The 16,579-nt window shown below is 41.5% G+C and overlaps 1 protein-coding gene across 2 annotated transcripts in view; it reads right to left on the reverse strand.

The window, feature by feature from the left end:
• Positions 1–2,551: 2,551 nt before the first annotated feature.
• The window catches only part of USP32 (ubiquitin specific peptidase 32), a 199,205-nt gene continuing 185,177 nt past the window's right edge, over positions 2,552–16,579 (reverse strand). For both annotated transcript variants that reach the window (XM_040244123.1, XM_040244124.1), the window contains exons 30-34: positions 11,066–11,257; positions 8,130–8,418; positions 6,295–6,719; positions 5,766–5,858; positions 2,552–4,733 (exon numbers count right to left, since the gene is read on the reverse strand). In XM_040244123.1, coding sequence (XP_040100057.1) covers positions 4,560–4,733; positions 5,766–5,858; positions 6,295–6,719; positions 8,130–8,418; positions 11,066–11,257 — 1,173 coding nt within the window. In that variant the 3' untranslated portion in view covers positions 2,552–4,559. The remainder of the gene's footprint in view (positions 4,734–5,765; positions 5,859–6,294; positions 6,720–8,129; positions 8,419–11,065; positions 11,258–16,579) is intronic.

The following is a 16,579-nucleotide window of genomic DNA, read 5'->3' on the forward strand; positions in this document are numbered from 1 at the left end:
TGATGGGACTGGATGCCATGATCTTTGTTTTCTGAATGTTGACTTTTAAGCCAGGTTTTTCTCTCCTCTTTCACTTTCATCAAGAGGCTCTTTAGTTTCTCTTCACTTTCTGCCATAAGGGTGGTATCATCTGCATATCTGAGGTTATTGCTATTTCTCCCTGCAATCTTGATTCCAGCTTGTGCTGGATGTCCGGCATTTTGCATGATGTACTCAGCATATAAGCTAAATAAGCAGGGTGACACTATACAGCCTTGATGTACTTGTTTCCCAATTTGGAACCAGTCCGTTGGAGGAGAATGGATACATGTATATGTGTGGCTGAGTCCCTCTGCTGTCGACCTGAAACCATCACCACGTTGTTAATTGGCTGTACTCCAATATAAAATAAAAGTTAAAAAAGAATAAAAGAGAAGACATAAACACGCTTGGAATGAAAAAATGAAAATTAAGAACTTGTTTTAGTGCATAGTTATAATATGGCAAGAGGCAGAATCTGACCCTGATAATGGACTCCAAGCCTTTCTACTTACCAGAGGGCATAAAACCAGTGGCTAGTAACTGGCTTGCAAATAACTTTTAATTTAGGCAGTACGATGTTTAAAAATTAACAAAACAAAGCCCTGCCAACATTTCTAAATTGGATGTTCTGTATAAATACCTGGATTTCTGGCTTCTCTTTGGGGTGAAAGAGGTTTGGTAACACTGGGGCCTGCATTCCCACGTGGCAACAATCAAATGCAGCCTTCAGATGGGATGGGTGCCCTAGAACTCACCAGTCCCCACTATTCCCCATTCTCCACAGCAGGACCAGCTTCTCTGACACTCTGCTCCCAACCTAGTCCCTACGGGCCTCTGAAGGTGCAACTATTGCACTATTTATTACCTTACTTTCCACTGCTATGAAATCTAAAGGCAGCGTTTTTTTCATTTGTCTTTTAAAGATTCATTTTTGGCTGCCCTGTGTCTTCACGGCTGCTTGAGGGCTTTCTCTAGTTGAGGTGAGCAGGGGCTACTCTTCATTGAGGTGCACAGGCTTCTCACTGTGGTGACTTCCCTTGTCGTGGAGCATGGGCTCCACAAGGGCTTAGTTGCTCTGAAGCATGTGGGATCTTCCCGAACCAGGGATCAAACCCATGTCCCCTGCCTTGGCAGGTGGATTCTTAACCATTAGACTACAAGGGAAGCCTGGCAGCCTCTTTTTATTGCACTATCTTGTATGAGTCTCTCATCATAGAGGTAGGTACATTTCTGACCTCATGATTTCAATACTAAGGAACCTACCTGGTGATACGTCATCGAGGAAAGATGGGATATTTGTTCCCTAAGCTTCATGTTCTGGCTCTAGCCTATTAAAATTCTTAATCTTTAAAACAGTTAGGGAAAATAAGCCAACTCATCTACTTGCTCCTGTTCAATGGTATATACAATGAAGTAGGCAATGTCACCAAGTGGAAGAGAGATTCCATGATGAATTGCCTTAGCCAGAGAGGCTGGGAGGCTGATGACCACTCTCAATTTACAGGGCCATTCAGGAACTAGAAGTGAAACACCTGCCCATCTTTCTATGCTGTTTCTTTCCAGAGTTGTCCCTTATTCTTATTTTTTCATTAAAACATTATTTTACATATTACTGACTTCCTGTGTGCCAGGAACAATGTTTGAGATACAAGGATGAAGATATTCAAGGTGGTCATTTAAAAGGCCAGAGACACAGACTGCACTTTAGGAGCGGTGCTTCATTTTGGATCCCTTTTCTGTTTGTTCGTTTCCTTAAGCTACTACTGCTGCTGATTCAACATGTTTCATTCTATACATTTTTAATGTCTGTTCCTGTGTTTTGGAGAATGTGAGCAGAGAGATATTAAATTCTTTGAGTGTCAGTGTAATAAGCGAATACATAAATCTCTTTGTCAAATAGGACTGAATCTCATGAGGGTAGGATTTCACATTCACAGAGCACTTACCAAGAAACTGTCAGGCATTTGTATACCTCACTTCCTAAAAATGAGCCCAAGAGGCAGGTATTCTGACTTTAAAGGTAAATAAAACAGGACTGAATGTGAAGGTCCCATTAACTCTAAATCTTCAACTCTCCTTAACGCTGTCAATGGGCTCCCTGGAGACCTCTCAGAACAACAACCTGGGATATGTCCCTGGTTTCTCAGCGTTCTCTATAAACTAAGGATCATCTCCAGGCATCATGTAAGAGGTGCACCTCTTCTTCACTTTATTCCTTAATCTGCATGAAAACTATTGGAAAAACTCCTTCTTCGATTCTCAGTTTCAAATGAGCAAGCTACTCTTCTCCTGAACCCTTTCAATGTCTTCCAAACAATTTCCTAACAGGGATGTGAAGCAAATTTATCTGGTCGCTACAAGTACCTTGTTCTACATTCAACACACCTTCCATTCTCTCAGAGATGGAACCTCCAACTCTGTAAGTCAGGCAGGTATTCAAACAGGAGAATTAAAACAGGGTCACAGAGAGGAAGGCTAAAGAATTTGACATTTTTGTGTTTACTTGTATAGAGGAAAAAGAGCACATAGATGCATCCACAGTATTTAATTTGCTTGGATAATAGTTACAGAGAAACAGGTACACTCCATATACAATTACCAATACTTTTTTATACAGTTCATATTTCAGTACATCAACACTATTTTATTTACACTCTATTTATGTACATTAACATCTTTCTAAAGTCAGTGCATTGTCAACAAGTTTTATACAGTAATTTACAAGGTGAATGTAGTTAGTTAATTTAATAAATTTTTTGCTAGTCATGAATTAAAAAAATTAATTACAACCAATGTAACAAACACAGATCAAACAACATTAGTCGATTGTGCTACCTGCTTAAACAAAACATCTGTAAGGAAATTATTTAAAGTCTTCCACTTTTTCATGGGACTTGTCCAGTTAGGAATGGACAGATTTTATACACTGAAAATCATGAAACTCTCAAGTCTGCATTTTGTCTGACTTCATTATATTATAGCATTTAGGCCCCTCCTTCCTACTTGCAATTATAGTCTTCTTCTGAATAGGCTTTCAACTCAGCCATTTACCTTTGTAAATGCTCTGAGAACTGGTTAGTAATCGACCTTAGGTATCAAAACACAAACGCTTAATTACACTGGCACCTACTATCTATGAGGAAGGAAGGGTAATGGAATCTGACAGTTAATGAGAATCAACTTCCAGGGTCCAGATGAATAAAAAAAGTAAAATATTTACCTTGAATATATATTTAGAAACAACACAGAAAAAAAATGCTGCCTGAAATAAATAACATTTATATTTTTGTTCCAGTCTTGAATTATTGGAGGATAAAATGAAGTGAGCAAAGAAACATAACTTTTGATGACCAGTACTATTAAAAAAAAAGCAAATGGAGATGCAAACAAAAAACTTACTTCCTAAATCCCCCAACTGCATTAAAAATACTTATACATTATCGTTTGGGATGTGTTTTGTTTTTAAATTTAATATGATAGGGGAAAACAACCCCATCAAGTTAATTTATAGCCCTTACAGCCATCAAATATGAACAAGTTTTGAAAAGCTCATCTGCACGTATTCTTTTTTTAAAGTGCAAAACAAAGAAACAAAGAACAAACAACCACTAACTGCAAAACACCATCTAGCTTTGTGGCCCTGTTCCCTCTCAGACACTGTGCAATAGTGCGTGGAAGGACGGTGTGAATGTCAGCCGTCACTCCCCTCCCACTCCCAGCAGTGGAGGGGTACGTTTTTGAGGGCACTTGAAGTACCCTCAGAGCAAGCTGCCTCTATCTGGAGGGCTATTTTATTTTAGCTGGATCTCCCACGATGCTTTTTTTTTTCCTACAGGGTCTCCCAACCAAGGCCCTGGGGAGAAGGCACACAGCTCTTAAGAGAGCCTCCTTTCAGACTGACCACTTATGTATGTCTCTACTACAATGACACAACAACAAAAACAAAAAGCAATGAAGATATAGAAAGAGTGGGAAAATGGTTTAAAAAGTAAATTGAAAAATCTGTGTCCATGCTGTAAGAATCCTTCACACGCCTTCATGATCTCGCTTTCTCCATCGTGTCAGTCGCTACAATGGAATAAAACTTCAGGAAAAAGGAGGTAGCATATCATGTCGTCCCCAGACAACACTACAATTTTTTGTTTTACTTTGACTCCAAGGAGATTCGTAGTATTCTGTCATGATTATTGGTAAACTATATTCGCTACAGGGTTGTTCGTGTCTGGACAAGCACAATTTAGTTCTTATTTGGTCCCAGGTGGCTGGTGCCAAACCCTTTTGTTTACAGGCTAATGGTGGGCTCTGCCTGAAAGCTCTCTACCAGGGAGCTTATGTGAGACACTTCCAAACAAAATTATTACTACTGGTATGTTAACTGCTATTTTAATTAGGGTTTTTTTTTTAAATTTTGTGCTTCAGGGTCACAGGATAAAATAAGTACACATTGAGCTTGCCTTTCAGTGACGCTTTTGCCAAATGTCAGCTACAGGGAGTCATCTCCCTCATCACCAGTCTACCTAGCAGCCAGAGTGGTAGCTTCACTGTAATACACAGTACTTTTTGTAATCAGACTCGAAGTCTTCGTCCATGCTGCTTGTGTCTGCCATCTTTTTGCCATCGATCTTTGGCAGAAATTGTGCATAGTCTATCCCCTGCTGCTCATAGAAAAGAATGTAGGCAGAGTCGGTGTCAATTTCATCAGGGTGAAGTTCCTGGAGGAGCAAGAAAAGTCTTTAACAAAAAAGCTGGGCTTCCCTGGTGGCTCAGATGGTAAATAATCTGCCTGCAATGTGGGAAATCTGGGTTAAATCCCTGGTGGGGAAGATCCCCTGGAGGAGGGAATGCAACTCACTCCAGTATTCTTGCCTGGAGAATCCCCATGGACAGAAGAGTCTGGCGGGCCTCAGTTCATGGGATCGCAAAGAGTCAGACACAACTGAGTGACTAAGCACACAGCATACACGCTGACTCTAAATCCTCACCAGGGAAGGGAGGACCAACCCTCTTTCATGATTAAAACTGATTGCTTCCAATCAGCTTAATATTTTGGCTATCTCATACCTGCCCCTAAAATAAGAACCATTATTTTCAATGTTTGGTTTTGGGAAAATATACAGGCCATAGACAAGACCAAAGAATGATAGAAAACAAAATAACACATTAAATTCTAATAGCTCAAAAGATAATAACTTTTTCTTATTAATCAATATCTTCTATTTTTTTCACTGTTTTCATTTTCTGCTCTGCATATCACTTTTTTGGGGTGAAGGGGCATGCTGTGTGGCTTGTGGGATCTTAGTTCCCTGACCAGGGATGGAACCTAGGCCCTGACAAGTCTCAGCCACTGGACTGCCAGGGAATTCCCTGTGTGTCACTTATATTCCTTTATATTGAAGGCATCTATATATGGATTCTAATAGAAACAACTGCTTCCTATTCAGGAGAAAGGGCTTCCCAGGTAGCTCAGTGGTAAAGAATCTGTCTGCCAATGCAGGAGACACAGGTTTGATCCCTGGTCCAGGAAGATCCCTTGGAGAAGAAAATAGCAACCCACTCCAGCATACTTGCCTGGAGAATCCCATGGACAGAGGAGCCTGGTGTGCTATAGTCTATGGGGTTGCAAAGAGTAGGATATGACTTAGTGACTAAACAACAATAATTCTGGAGAAAATCCATTATTTCAACAAATGTCCTCTAGATCTGTTGACATTTGTTTCTTTTATTAAAAGATCAGGGACATTTACCTTACAGCTGCTGTCATTGTAACAGTACCACTTGCTATTTGGGTTTTTGGCATAAGTGACGTAATGGCCCCCGCCCAGAATTCCTGAATGGCACTGTAAGAGAGAAGAAAGTGGAGGTGTATTAGCAGTTGACAATACTCAGGCCAGGGCAGGCATCAGGATCCAATCCAAGGAAGAGTGTTCTCCTTCTTCCAAAAACAAACCAAGAAGGAAAACTGAAAAATTTAAAACTTTGAACCTTACCATTCTATTGTTGTAATTATTTTTGGAAAGCAAAACTCCTCAGAAACACACACTTCTGAACAGCTTAAGCCTGTGACTCCACCTAGAAGGTTACATGACTGTTCCCTTTATTAAACTGTGAGCATCTTGGATTCTACCCAAAAGGCCAAGATATTTACTGCTAACTTAGTCTATCACCAAGCTCAATGCCTTGCAAATGAGCAGGCTCTGAAAAAATGAATGAAGATGAACAAACCAACCACTGAAAAGGTAGATCACTCTAAAAATCATACAAGAAACCACTCACCGAAATTGCATATAGGTTATAAATAGGTTTAACACGAATATCTTCTCTTTGGTCATCAGTGCTGTCTTCTTCACTGTGGTTTTCAAGCTGACCATTGCTGTAGCCATTGCCACATGCCTCCTGCTCATAAAGGAATCCATTGGCCAAAGCTACTTCGTGGTCCTGCGGGGTGACCAGCTCAGGTTGGCTGCCCCCAAGCATGTGCCCTCGGCTCAAGGCATCAGACAGCTCACAAATGTGGCCAGCCCCGTTCTCTTTGCTGGCATCCAAGTTCTCCTTACTACTCGACAATTTGTTTTTGCTGCCGATTTGGGGTAGGCGGAGCCTCCCTTTGCTCCTCCCTAAAGTCCTAGGGCTGCTGTTAGGGCTGCTGTTTTTGCTGGAGGGACAGCTGGTTCCACTTTTTCTTGATGTAGATGGTGAACCTGTGAAAGGGAAGAAAAGATAAATCCAAATATCACAAGTTAAACCAGCCACCAAAAGCTAACTCTGCAGTCAACTGCACAAGTGTACACACAAAAAGGTAAAGACAGGGGCATCCTGACTGGCGAGGCTTTACTCCTATTATGTGGCCAATAAGTTACATTCTTGTCTTCCTCAATGCCAACCCTCTCAAGGCAGCAATGTCCTGAAAATGTGACGTACAGTTAAGTATGGACATAGAAAAAGAGCAGAAAGATGATTTAGGGCAGATTTAAGTTCAAAATAATATTAGATGAAGGGGTTTGACAAATATGCATTCTTCTTTAGATTAAGAAATATGACCACAAACTATCAAGCACTTACTCCTGCAAAGCGTGACATCAGAAACTTTATTATCTCTACCTCTCACAACAATCCTGCAAAGAAGCAGGTCTCAAACAGCTCCTGACTCCCTTATATACCCTTAAAAACTGCTGAGGATCTTGAGAACTTTTGTTTTTGTGAGTTCCATTTATCAATATTTACCATGTTATATATTTACCATATTAGAAGTTAAAACTGAGGAATTTGAGAAACACAAGACACATATATTTCATTGACAATATCACATATATGTTGGCTCTAAGCCAACCTGTGAGAGAATGAGAGTGAAAAGGCAAATACTTAGCTTTTGGTGTTTTTCTTTTGGCTGCACCGTATGGCTTGTGGCATCTTTAGTTCCCTTACCAGGGACTGAACTTGGGGCTACAGCAGCGGAAGCGCCGAGTCCTAACTACCAGACTGCCAGGGAATTCCCAAATACTTAGTATTTTTATGAAAACAGTTCTGATATTCAGAAAGGGTTTCAGGCACCCTCTAGGGGTTTCCCCAAATTTTACTTTGAGAACCTCTGATATAAGCAAACAAAGATGACAACCATCATTCATAATTACCAAATGCCAGGCACTATGTAAAGTGCTTTCCTCTCCATTTTCTTAATAATATTTATTTATTTGGCTGCACTGGGTCCTGGTTATGGCATGAGGGACCTTCCTTGCAGTGCCTGGCCTCAGCAGTGGAGGTGCTTGGGCTTAGTTGTCCTGCAGCAGGTGGGAGCTTAGTTCCCCCACCAGGCACTGCAAGTGGATTCTTAACCCCTAGACCACCAGGGAAGTCTCTACAGTGCTTAATTCTTGATGTATCAATTTCTCACTCTGTGAACTCAGTATTTTCTTCTTTTTATGAATAAGAAAGAGATTTAGTGAGGCTGTATCTCTTGCTAAAACTCACACAGCTCAAATGTAGATAGGTCTGAGTCCAGAAGAATCCTGGTATAACCAAGCTGTTGCTCTAGAGTGGAAGACGGAGGGAAACGTGCAGCCTAGAGGGGTCCCAGGAAGGCCGCCCTCTGGAATGAGGCTTGGGCTCCTCACCTTTAGGACTACTGACAATGTTGGCACTCAGTGAGGACGGGCTCTTACTCAGGAGCACAGCGTCTTCCCCAGCGGAGTTCTGAGCATCTGCTTTCTTCACCTCTCCTGCCGGGATCCTGGGCTCAGAGAGGTCATCCCCCTGGGGTGTGAGTGGTTTACGCTGACAGAGAGCTGGGTCCCTCGGCACCAGAAAAGCACTAGGGTCAAAACTTTCACGAGGAAATTTAACAATTTTCTGTGATTTTATCCATCGACCATTTACAAACTGAAATCGTTTGAGATGAATAATCTGGAGAAGAAGAGAAAACAGTTGTAGTAACATGTTCTGAAGACACAAATTACACACTAAAAAAAAGTCTAAAACACATGTAAATGTTCCAAAAATGTCTCCCCCCCCGCAAAGAATATATGTTCTTATGTAACCTAGTTAAGAGGCCACTGCCCTTTAGCTATGTGGCTAAAACAGTAATCCCCCTAATTTCATAATCGGTATAGATCCAAACTCTCTCCCAAATGTCTTCAACATCACAGAAGCCTCTTCTTCCATGTCCTCTGGGCTTGTGACTCATACTGACCTTTACCTCTCTCCAATATCATCCACTCACAAATACACGAGGCTGGAATACTATAGACTGAATCATTTGAAGAAAAGTGAAGGCATTTTTAACAGATGAAAGTTACCCAGCCTCCAACAGGAGGCCTCTCCTTTCTTAACATTTCTGTTGGCTGTGATCATGGGGTTTCACTGTCCTGAAGAGCATAAGAATCTCCCTTCTCCTTTCTGGCTTCTCTCTTTCTTTTCAAAAACAATGAATTTCTTCAGGCTTAAACACAATGTTATTATGCTCCCTATCGTGAGCATACTCTTGAGAGTCCCTTGGACTGCAAGGAGATCCAACCAGTCAATCCTAAAGGAAATCAGTTCTGAATATTCATTGGAAGGATTGATGCTGAAGCTGAAACTCCAATACTCTGGCCCCCTGATGTAAAGACCTGACTCATTGGAAAAGACCCTGATGCTGGGAAAGATTGAGGGCAGGAGAAGGGGACGACAGAGGATGAGATGGTTGGATAGCATCACCGACTCAATGGACATGAGTTTGCTTAAGCTCCGGGAGCTGGTGATGGACAGGGAAGCCTGGCGTGCTGCAGTCCATGGGGTCACAAAAAATCGGACATGACTGAGTGAATGAACTAACTGATTGTGGGCACAGATATTTGGGTGGCTACCTCTACCCTAAATGTTTAACTATTTACTATTTACATAAAAAGAATCCCTCTCTAAGGGCCATGCTGCTATGTGGATGTAATAAAATCCCATCAAGCTATCAACATAACATTTACTCCTCATTATTCTTTGTGTTCAGTTGCTAAGTCATGTCTGACTCTTTGTGATTCTGTGGACTGAACTGTAGCCTGCCAGAATGATTCCTCTGTCTGTGGGATTTCCTAGGCAAGAATACTGGAGTGGGTTTCCATTTCCTTCTTCAGGGAATGTTCCCAACTCAGGGATTGAACCTGAGTCTCCTGTCTCAAAAACACAGTTTTATAAATGCTGATACTTCATAATATGTGATATGTTTTATGTGATGATCATACGAGTACAAATAATTGTCAAAATTCATCAAACTAGATATTTTAAATCTATGAATTTAACTCCATGTTAACTATATACCTCAATCAAAAAAAAATAAACCTTACCCCCTCCCACCTACCTGTTCTCAAGCCTGTCCCTATGCTGAGCTTCCCACCTCTGTGCTATGCTTAGTCGCTCAGTTGTGTCCGACTCTTTACGACTCCATGGACTGTAGCCTGCCAGGCTCCTCTCTGTCCATGGGGATTCTCCAGGCAAGAATAGTGGACTGGGTTGCCATGCCCTCCTCCAGGGGATCTTCCCAACCCAGGGATCAAAACCCAGGTCTCCAGAATTGCAGGTGGATTCTTTACCAGCTGAGCCACAAGGGAAGTCCATGAGTATTGAAGTGGGTAGTCTATCCCTTCTCCAGGGATCTTCCTGACCCAGGAATTGAACTGGGGTCTCCTGTATTTCAGGTGGATTCTTTACCAGCTGAGCTACCAGGGAAGCTATCTCTGGAGCTAGCCAATCCCTGTTAGTAACTCCTTGTGCTTCCTTCCCTGGGGAGTTGTTCTTGTCTACATTCAGTCTCACAGAGTGGTAGGAAGAAGATATGAATAAAAAAATAGACACAAGGTCTGGTTATCGATATGATTTTCTACCTTATGGAAAAAAGCTTTCTTAAATGAATAGGAAGAACTGACACTTCCAACTCTTGACAATCAACAGGAGAGACTCCTAATCCATGAATGGAGAAGGCAGAAGTGCATCAAATCGGAAAGAACATATTAGCCCTCATGTACCTGGTGCACACACATTTAATTCGGCAGTGTCTGTGCCTATGTGACCAAGCACAGTGGGACCGGAGGCTCAGGCTCCCCTGCTCTCCTACAGTCTGTAAAGTGCGAGCCTCGAGCTTCCTCTCTCTCTAGAGCTAGAAGTGCTTCCACCTTCTCCTGAAGTTCAGCCTCACCAGGCTTTACCACTTGGGGCACTTCTCACACATCTCCCTCAACTGCAGTTACTGGTCCGTATGACCGGAGGCTGCACCCTCTTTAGGATACAAAACTAGTAAATGTCCGTAGGACAATTCAGGTCTGCAAACACCAGCAAAAATGTTTAATGTATGTAAATATTTGGTTGAACTGCATGGTTTATGGGATCTTAGTTCCCTTAGTTACCAGGGACTGAACTGCCAATGAAACTGCCAAGTCCAAAACACAGGACTGCCAGGGAATTCCCAGCAAAAGCATTTTAAACACTGTGTCAAGAAAAATTATTCTCAAAAATTCTTATTTGTTCACAGCTTCTTTCCTTCAAGCTAGACTGCTACTCTCTCAGAGGTGAGGGTACAACATACCAGGATGGGGGGAAGCCTCCAGAGATCTAGCTTTTTGGTTGCCAAGCAGTGGGTCTTACACTTGGAGCAGTAATACATCTCGTTCTCCCCCAGCTCCTCCTCGCTGGTGAAAGCTCGGAGACAGCTGTCCAGGTTGATGGGCTCAGCTTGTGCACGCCGACTCTGTTCCACACTCTCGTGCTCATCTACAACCTGCAGGTGGAGGAAACAAGAGGAATGGGAGAAGGTGTAGGAGGGAGTTTAGAATGGTCACCTGCTCTGCATCATCCTCTTGGTGACTCAACCTCATTTACTTTACTTTAAAATACAACCAAACCAGAGTCTGAGGAGAGAGAGCATTTGTACATTTATTCCCAGATATCATATCAATAACATCTTTGATCAAATTTCTACTTAAATGAGCATAGCTTTTTGGGAAAAATTTCTGCATGCTACTAAATGACAAAAACAAAACCAACAAGGAATTGCCTGTTTACTTTACAATTTTGAAATCCGAAAACAGCTTATATGCGGGCTGGCTTTCAAGTCAGGGGTGTTGAGGTTAGGACATTTATTTTTTTAACAGGGACAGGGGACATTATTAGCATGCTGCAGGCTCTACAGAGGCTATGAGAAATAATATCACTGGAACACAGAGGCCAGACCTGGATTAAATAAGAAAGGGTACAGACAAACTCACCTTGAGAGGACAGTCACCAGGGCGTTAAAACCCAAAGCCACAATCATTTGCATGTTGATGCCAAGTCGTAACACAAGAGTTACCAAAACACCATGTGTATGCTGAAGAGCAACTAAGCCCGTGTGCCACAGCTATTGAGCCTGTGCTTAAAACCCTAGGAGCTGTGACTACTGAAGCCCTCACGCCCTAACTCCTGTGCTCTGCGACAAGAGAAGCCTCCGCCATAAGCCCGAGCACCGCAATTGGAGAAAAGCCTGAACAGCAATGAAGACACAGCACAGCCAAAATAAATAAATAAACAAAATTATGAATATAAAAAAACACCATGTGTATCATTACCTGTCTCTTGCTTCTTAGTGCCTTTTTATTTGACATGGTTAACAAAAGGAATAGCAGACTCAAAAAAACCTGATTTTGCTAAGACCTGCCCAGACCTCTGTGGTCCTATTAACCAGCATGCTAGGCTCTGAAGCAAGGAGGTCAACACGAGGAAGGAGGTGGCGTGGGAATCAGGAGGAAGGAGACACTGAGGGGCCTAGGATGCAACAGCAAGAAATTTTCCCTCTGCCATTCTTGGCTGTCACTTAGAAAGCAATTAGGAACCACAGCGGGTGAGGCACACATTGCATGACTATGAATGACCGTGAGACCACACACAGGGATCACATCCCAGGGTGGAGCCCGGACAAGCACAACAATGAATGTCTCTTTTTGGCAAAGGTCATACTCAGGTCCCTTCACCCTACTTGTTACTCCTCCCTTACAGAGGTGAAATGGTTCTCTTTGCCCGAGGCAATTTCCCTCCAGTTTTCCTTCCTGAGCTCTCAGTTTAGAACAGCTTTCAGGTGTGACTTTTTCCCTGCATGAGATGGCTGAGTCAGAGGCTGTCAAATGTTTATATAAACTATCAAGGTTGGGGTTTGATCATGCAATGAAGAGTTTAGCATTGCATCACCAATCATTTCTAAAGAATTTATTTGAAAATGGGGAACACTTCAAGGAAAACTCTTTCAGAAAGGGAAATCTGGATTGACCTTGAGTCACTGACTTCTGACACTTTCCCCAGGGAAAACTGACATGCTTCAGAAAGATACATGCTATATCATGGTGGTTAGAATCAGAGTAGAAAAAGAGGTACGTTGGGAAGGTCATGTACACACTGCTATATTTAAAATGGATAACCAACAAGGACCTATTGTATAGCACAGGGAATTCTGCTCAGTTACACACCAGCCTGGATGGGAGGAGGGTTTGGGGGAAAATGGATTACATGTGTATGAATGACTGAGTCCCTTAGCTGTTCACCTGAGACTACCACAACTCTCTTAATTGACTATATCTCAGTACAAAATAAAAAGTTTAAAGTTTAGGGGAAAAAAGAAAAAGAGGTATGTCAAATATAGTACTGTCTCTTTTCTCACAGCCAGTTAAACATTATCTATATTATCTCTACCAGGGATGCTTTATGGCCAACTACAAATTACAGTAAGCAGGTAAAGAATGTTGACTTTTACTGACTATATTTTCTATACAACACACAGGCTAGACAGCTGGAAGAGACAGGAAGGAATGAGAAAATGGATGAAAAAACATATCTGCAGATGACAGTAATTTTTATTAATAAAATTTCCCCTTGGGATCTAGCCCCAGATTCTCTATAATTACTCAAATAGTCTAAATTACTTATTGGCACCCTCTTCCTTTATTTTTCTCTAAGTTGCCTGAAAGCTCATCCTTAGCCCAAAACATAAAGTAATGAAGTAATAGCTTTCATACATTATAAGACTATTAGAAAAAGAGAAGATCTAAGAAGTAATATAGTTTAATTTTCTATTAATGAATATGAGATTCAAACAGGGAAAAAATTAAAAGAATAAGAACAATTGCCTATTTTTTTCCCTCCTTATCAAATAAAACATTCATGTAGAAATTTTGGAAAGCAGTAAAAAAAGTTAAAAGGCAGGACACCTTATAAAGGCAAACTGTCAAAATATTGGCAGATTTTCTTCAGCCCTTTTTATATAATATTTTTCAGGATATGCAATTTTATATCTTACTTTATAAAAAACTTCACATGATATTATTAGTATCTTTCCAGTATGGTGGTGTAAAAACTTCTGGTAATCATCATTTTCAGTGACTGCATAGTATTTTATCCAATCACTATACCATGCTTTATTTAACCACTCCTCTAATGTGAGAAAAATACAAGTTGCTTCTAGTTTTTTTTAACTACTTTAACAAATGCTATGATGAAATTTGTCAGCAAATCAAGAGTATTTCCCTAGGATAAACTCTTAAAAGAGAAATTACTAGAATAAAAAACATAAAACATATATTTTATAGGGCCACATGAATAATCTCAAGTTTGAACCAAGATATCTCTTTTGTCTAAGTGACTCTCCAAGCACATGCAGAAGCCACATGTAGGAAGATATTAGTCATGTGGCCCCATTCCCCAGAAAGGAAGGATATCTCAACAGCAGCTTGGTTTCCATGGTACCCTAAAAGCATCACTGAAAATGGAAGTGGGGTGAGATTTAACAGGTCACACAGGTCCTTCTTCCTGTAAGTAGGATGTCCTCTAGAGTTTTTCAGATTGCACACTAGGATTCTTAAAAAGGGAAGGAGATTTACAGCCAAATAGTTTTTCATCTTTGACAGCAGTATCTTGTCACAGTAATGTCCTGTCAGATTCTGTGCTAACAAAGATTTAAGAATCTTTCAGTTGCTAAAATTTTCCCTCTTCAAAGGAAGTGTGGTGGAGGTTACTGAATTAACCTTGCTCCAATGAGCAAAATCTGCCAAAACATCAACTTTTCTGCAGCTTCCTTTAGTCCAGTGATCTTTCATTTGGCAAGTATCCATAAAGAATACTCATTCTTGGTTAGTGAGAGCCTGAGGGTGTGTGGGGGCATAGTTAGGGTTCCAACACGGAATCTGGTCTGGAATTGGGAGTTCCCCCACTCCTCAACAGCACAGAAAGACAGAAAAGTCCATAGAGAACAGACTGTGGCTGCCAAGGGGGTAAGAAAAGGTTGGGAGGTTTGAGATTCAGTTCAGTTGCTCAGTCGTGTCCAACTCTTTGCGACCCCATGAATTGTAGCACGCCAGGCCTCCCTGTCCATCACCAACTCCCGGAGTTCACTCAAACTGACGTCCATCAAGTCGGTGATGCCATCCAGCCATCTCATCCTCTGTCATCCCCTTCTCCTCCTGCCCCAAATCCCTCCCAGCATCAGAGTCTTTTCCAGTGAGTCAACTCTTCTCATGAGCTGGCCAAAGTACTGGAGTTTCAGCTTTAGCATCATTCCTTCCAAAGAACATCCAGGACTGATCTCCTTTAGAATGGACTGGTTGGTTAGCAGACGCCAACTATTATATATAGAATGGATAAATGACAAGGTCCTATTGCATAGCACAGGGCACTGTAGTCAGTACCCTGATTATAAACCATAATGGGAAAGAATGTATATAAGTAAATCACTTTGCTGTACATCAGGAACACAACACTGCAAGTCAACTATACTTCAAAAAAAAAAGAGAAAATTTAATTTTCATTACTACCTTATCTAAAGGGAATGTATTAAGAAACAGTGAAGGAAATTTCCATCAAGAGTTATATAAATGCAAAACCCACTACATTTCTTCATGTGACTAAAACATCGCCTTTGATTCTGTTCCTTTTACTTTTCAATCGGATTCTTCCTATCTCTACACACAAGCTATCTAGTCAATCTTCCCTTCAAACATTTTTGCATATGGAGTTAGTGGAGTTAGTATTCTCTTGGAAGTTTTATTTTCAAAATTGAAGAACTGCTCTGGCCTGAGAGCGGCAGTAGAGGAATGCTAACTGTGAAGAACAGGCATGGAGATGCACTCTTAGGTGCCCCATTCTGAAACAGTCAATCCTTTCTCTAATTATTCTGACCACTATGTCTATTAAAGGTGGCAGCTATATCCCTGGAATGCATTTGAGCTAAGTAATAGTGGTTACCAAATGCTGTAACTTCAATATACCTTCTTACTTGTGCCCAAACTTTGGTTTCAACATTTACTTACTATTAACATTTTCTTTATTTTCTTGGGCTCCAAAATCACTGCAGATTGTGACAGCAGCCACGAAATTAAAAGACGTTTGCTACTTGGAAGAAAAGCTATGACAAACATAGACAGCATATAAAAGCTGAGACCTTATTTTGCCAACAAAGGTCCGTCTAGTCAAGCTATGGTTTTTCCAGTAGTCATGTACGGATGTGAGAGTTGGACCGTAAGAAGGCTGAGCGCCGAAGAGCTGATGCTTTTGAACTGTGGTGTTGGAGAAGACTCTTGAGAATCCCTTGGACTGCAAGGAGATCAATCCAGCCAATCCTAAAGGAAATCAGTTCTGAATAATCATTGGAAGGACTAATGCTGAAGCTGAAGCTGAATCTCCAGTACTTTGGCCACCTGAGGTGAAGAGCTGACTCATTAGAAAACACTCTGATGCTGGGAAAAACTGAAGGCAGGAGAAGGGGAGGACAGAGGACGGCCTCACTGGATGGACAGTGGATGGCCTCACTGACTCAATTGACATGAGTTTGAGCAAGCTTGGGAAGATTGTGAAGGACAGGGAAGTCTGGTATGCTGCAGTCCATGGGGTCGAAAAGAGTTGGACATGACTGACTGAACAACAATACAATTAACTCGTGGGGTGTGTGTGTGTGTGTCTGTGTGTGTGTGTGGTGGGGGGTGCTCAGTCACGTCCAGCTCTTTCTGACCCCATAAACTGTAGCCCATGAGGCCCCTTTGTCTGTGTGTGTGTGTGTGTGGTGGGGGGTGCTCAGTCATGTCCA

Source organism: Oryx dammah, unplaced genomic scaffold (genome assembly GCF_014754425.2).
Source record: "Oryx dammah isolate SB20612 unplaced genomic scaffold, SCBI_Odam_1.1 HiC_scaffold_8, whole genome shotgun sequence".
Classification (NCBI taxonomy): Eukaryota; Metazoa; Chordata; class Mammalia; order Artiodactyla; family Bovidae; genus Oryx; species Oryx dammah.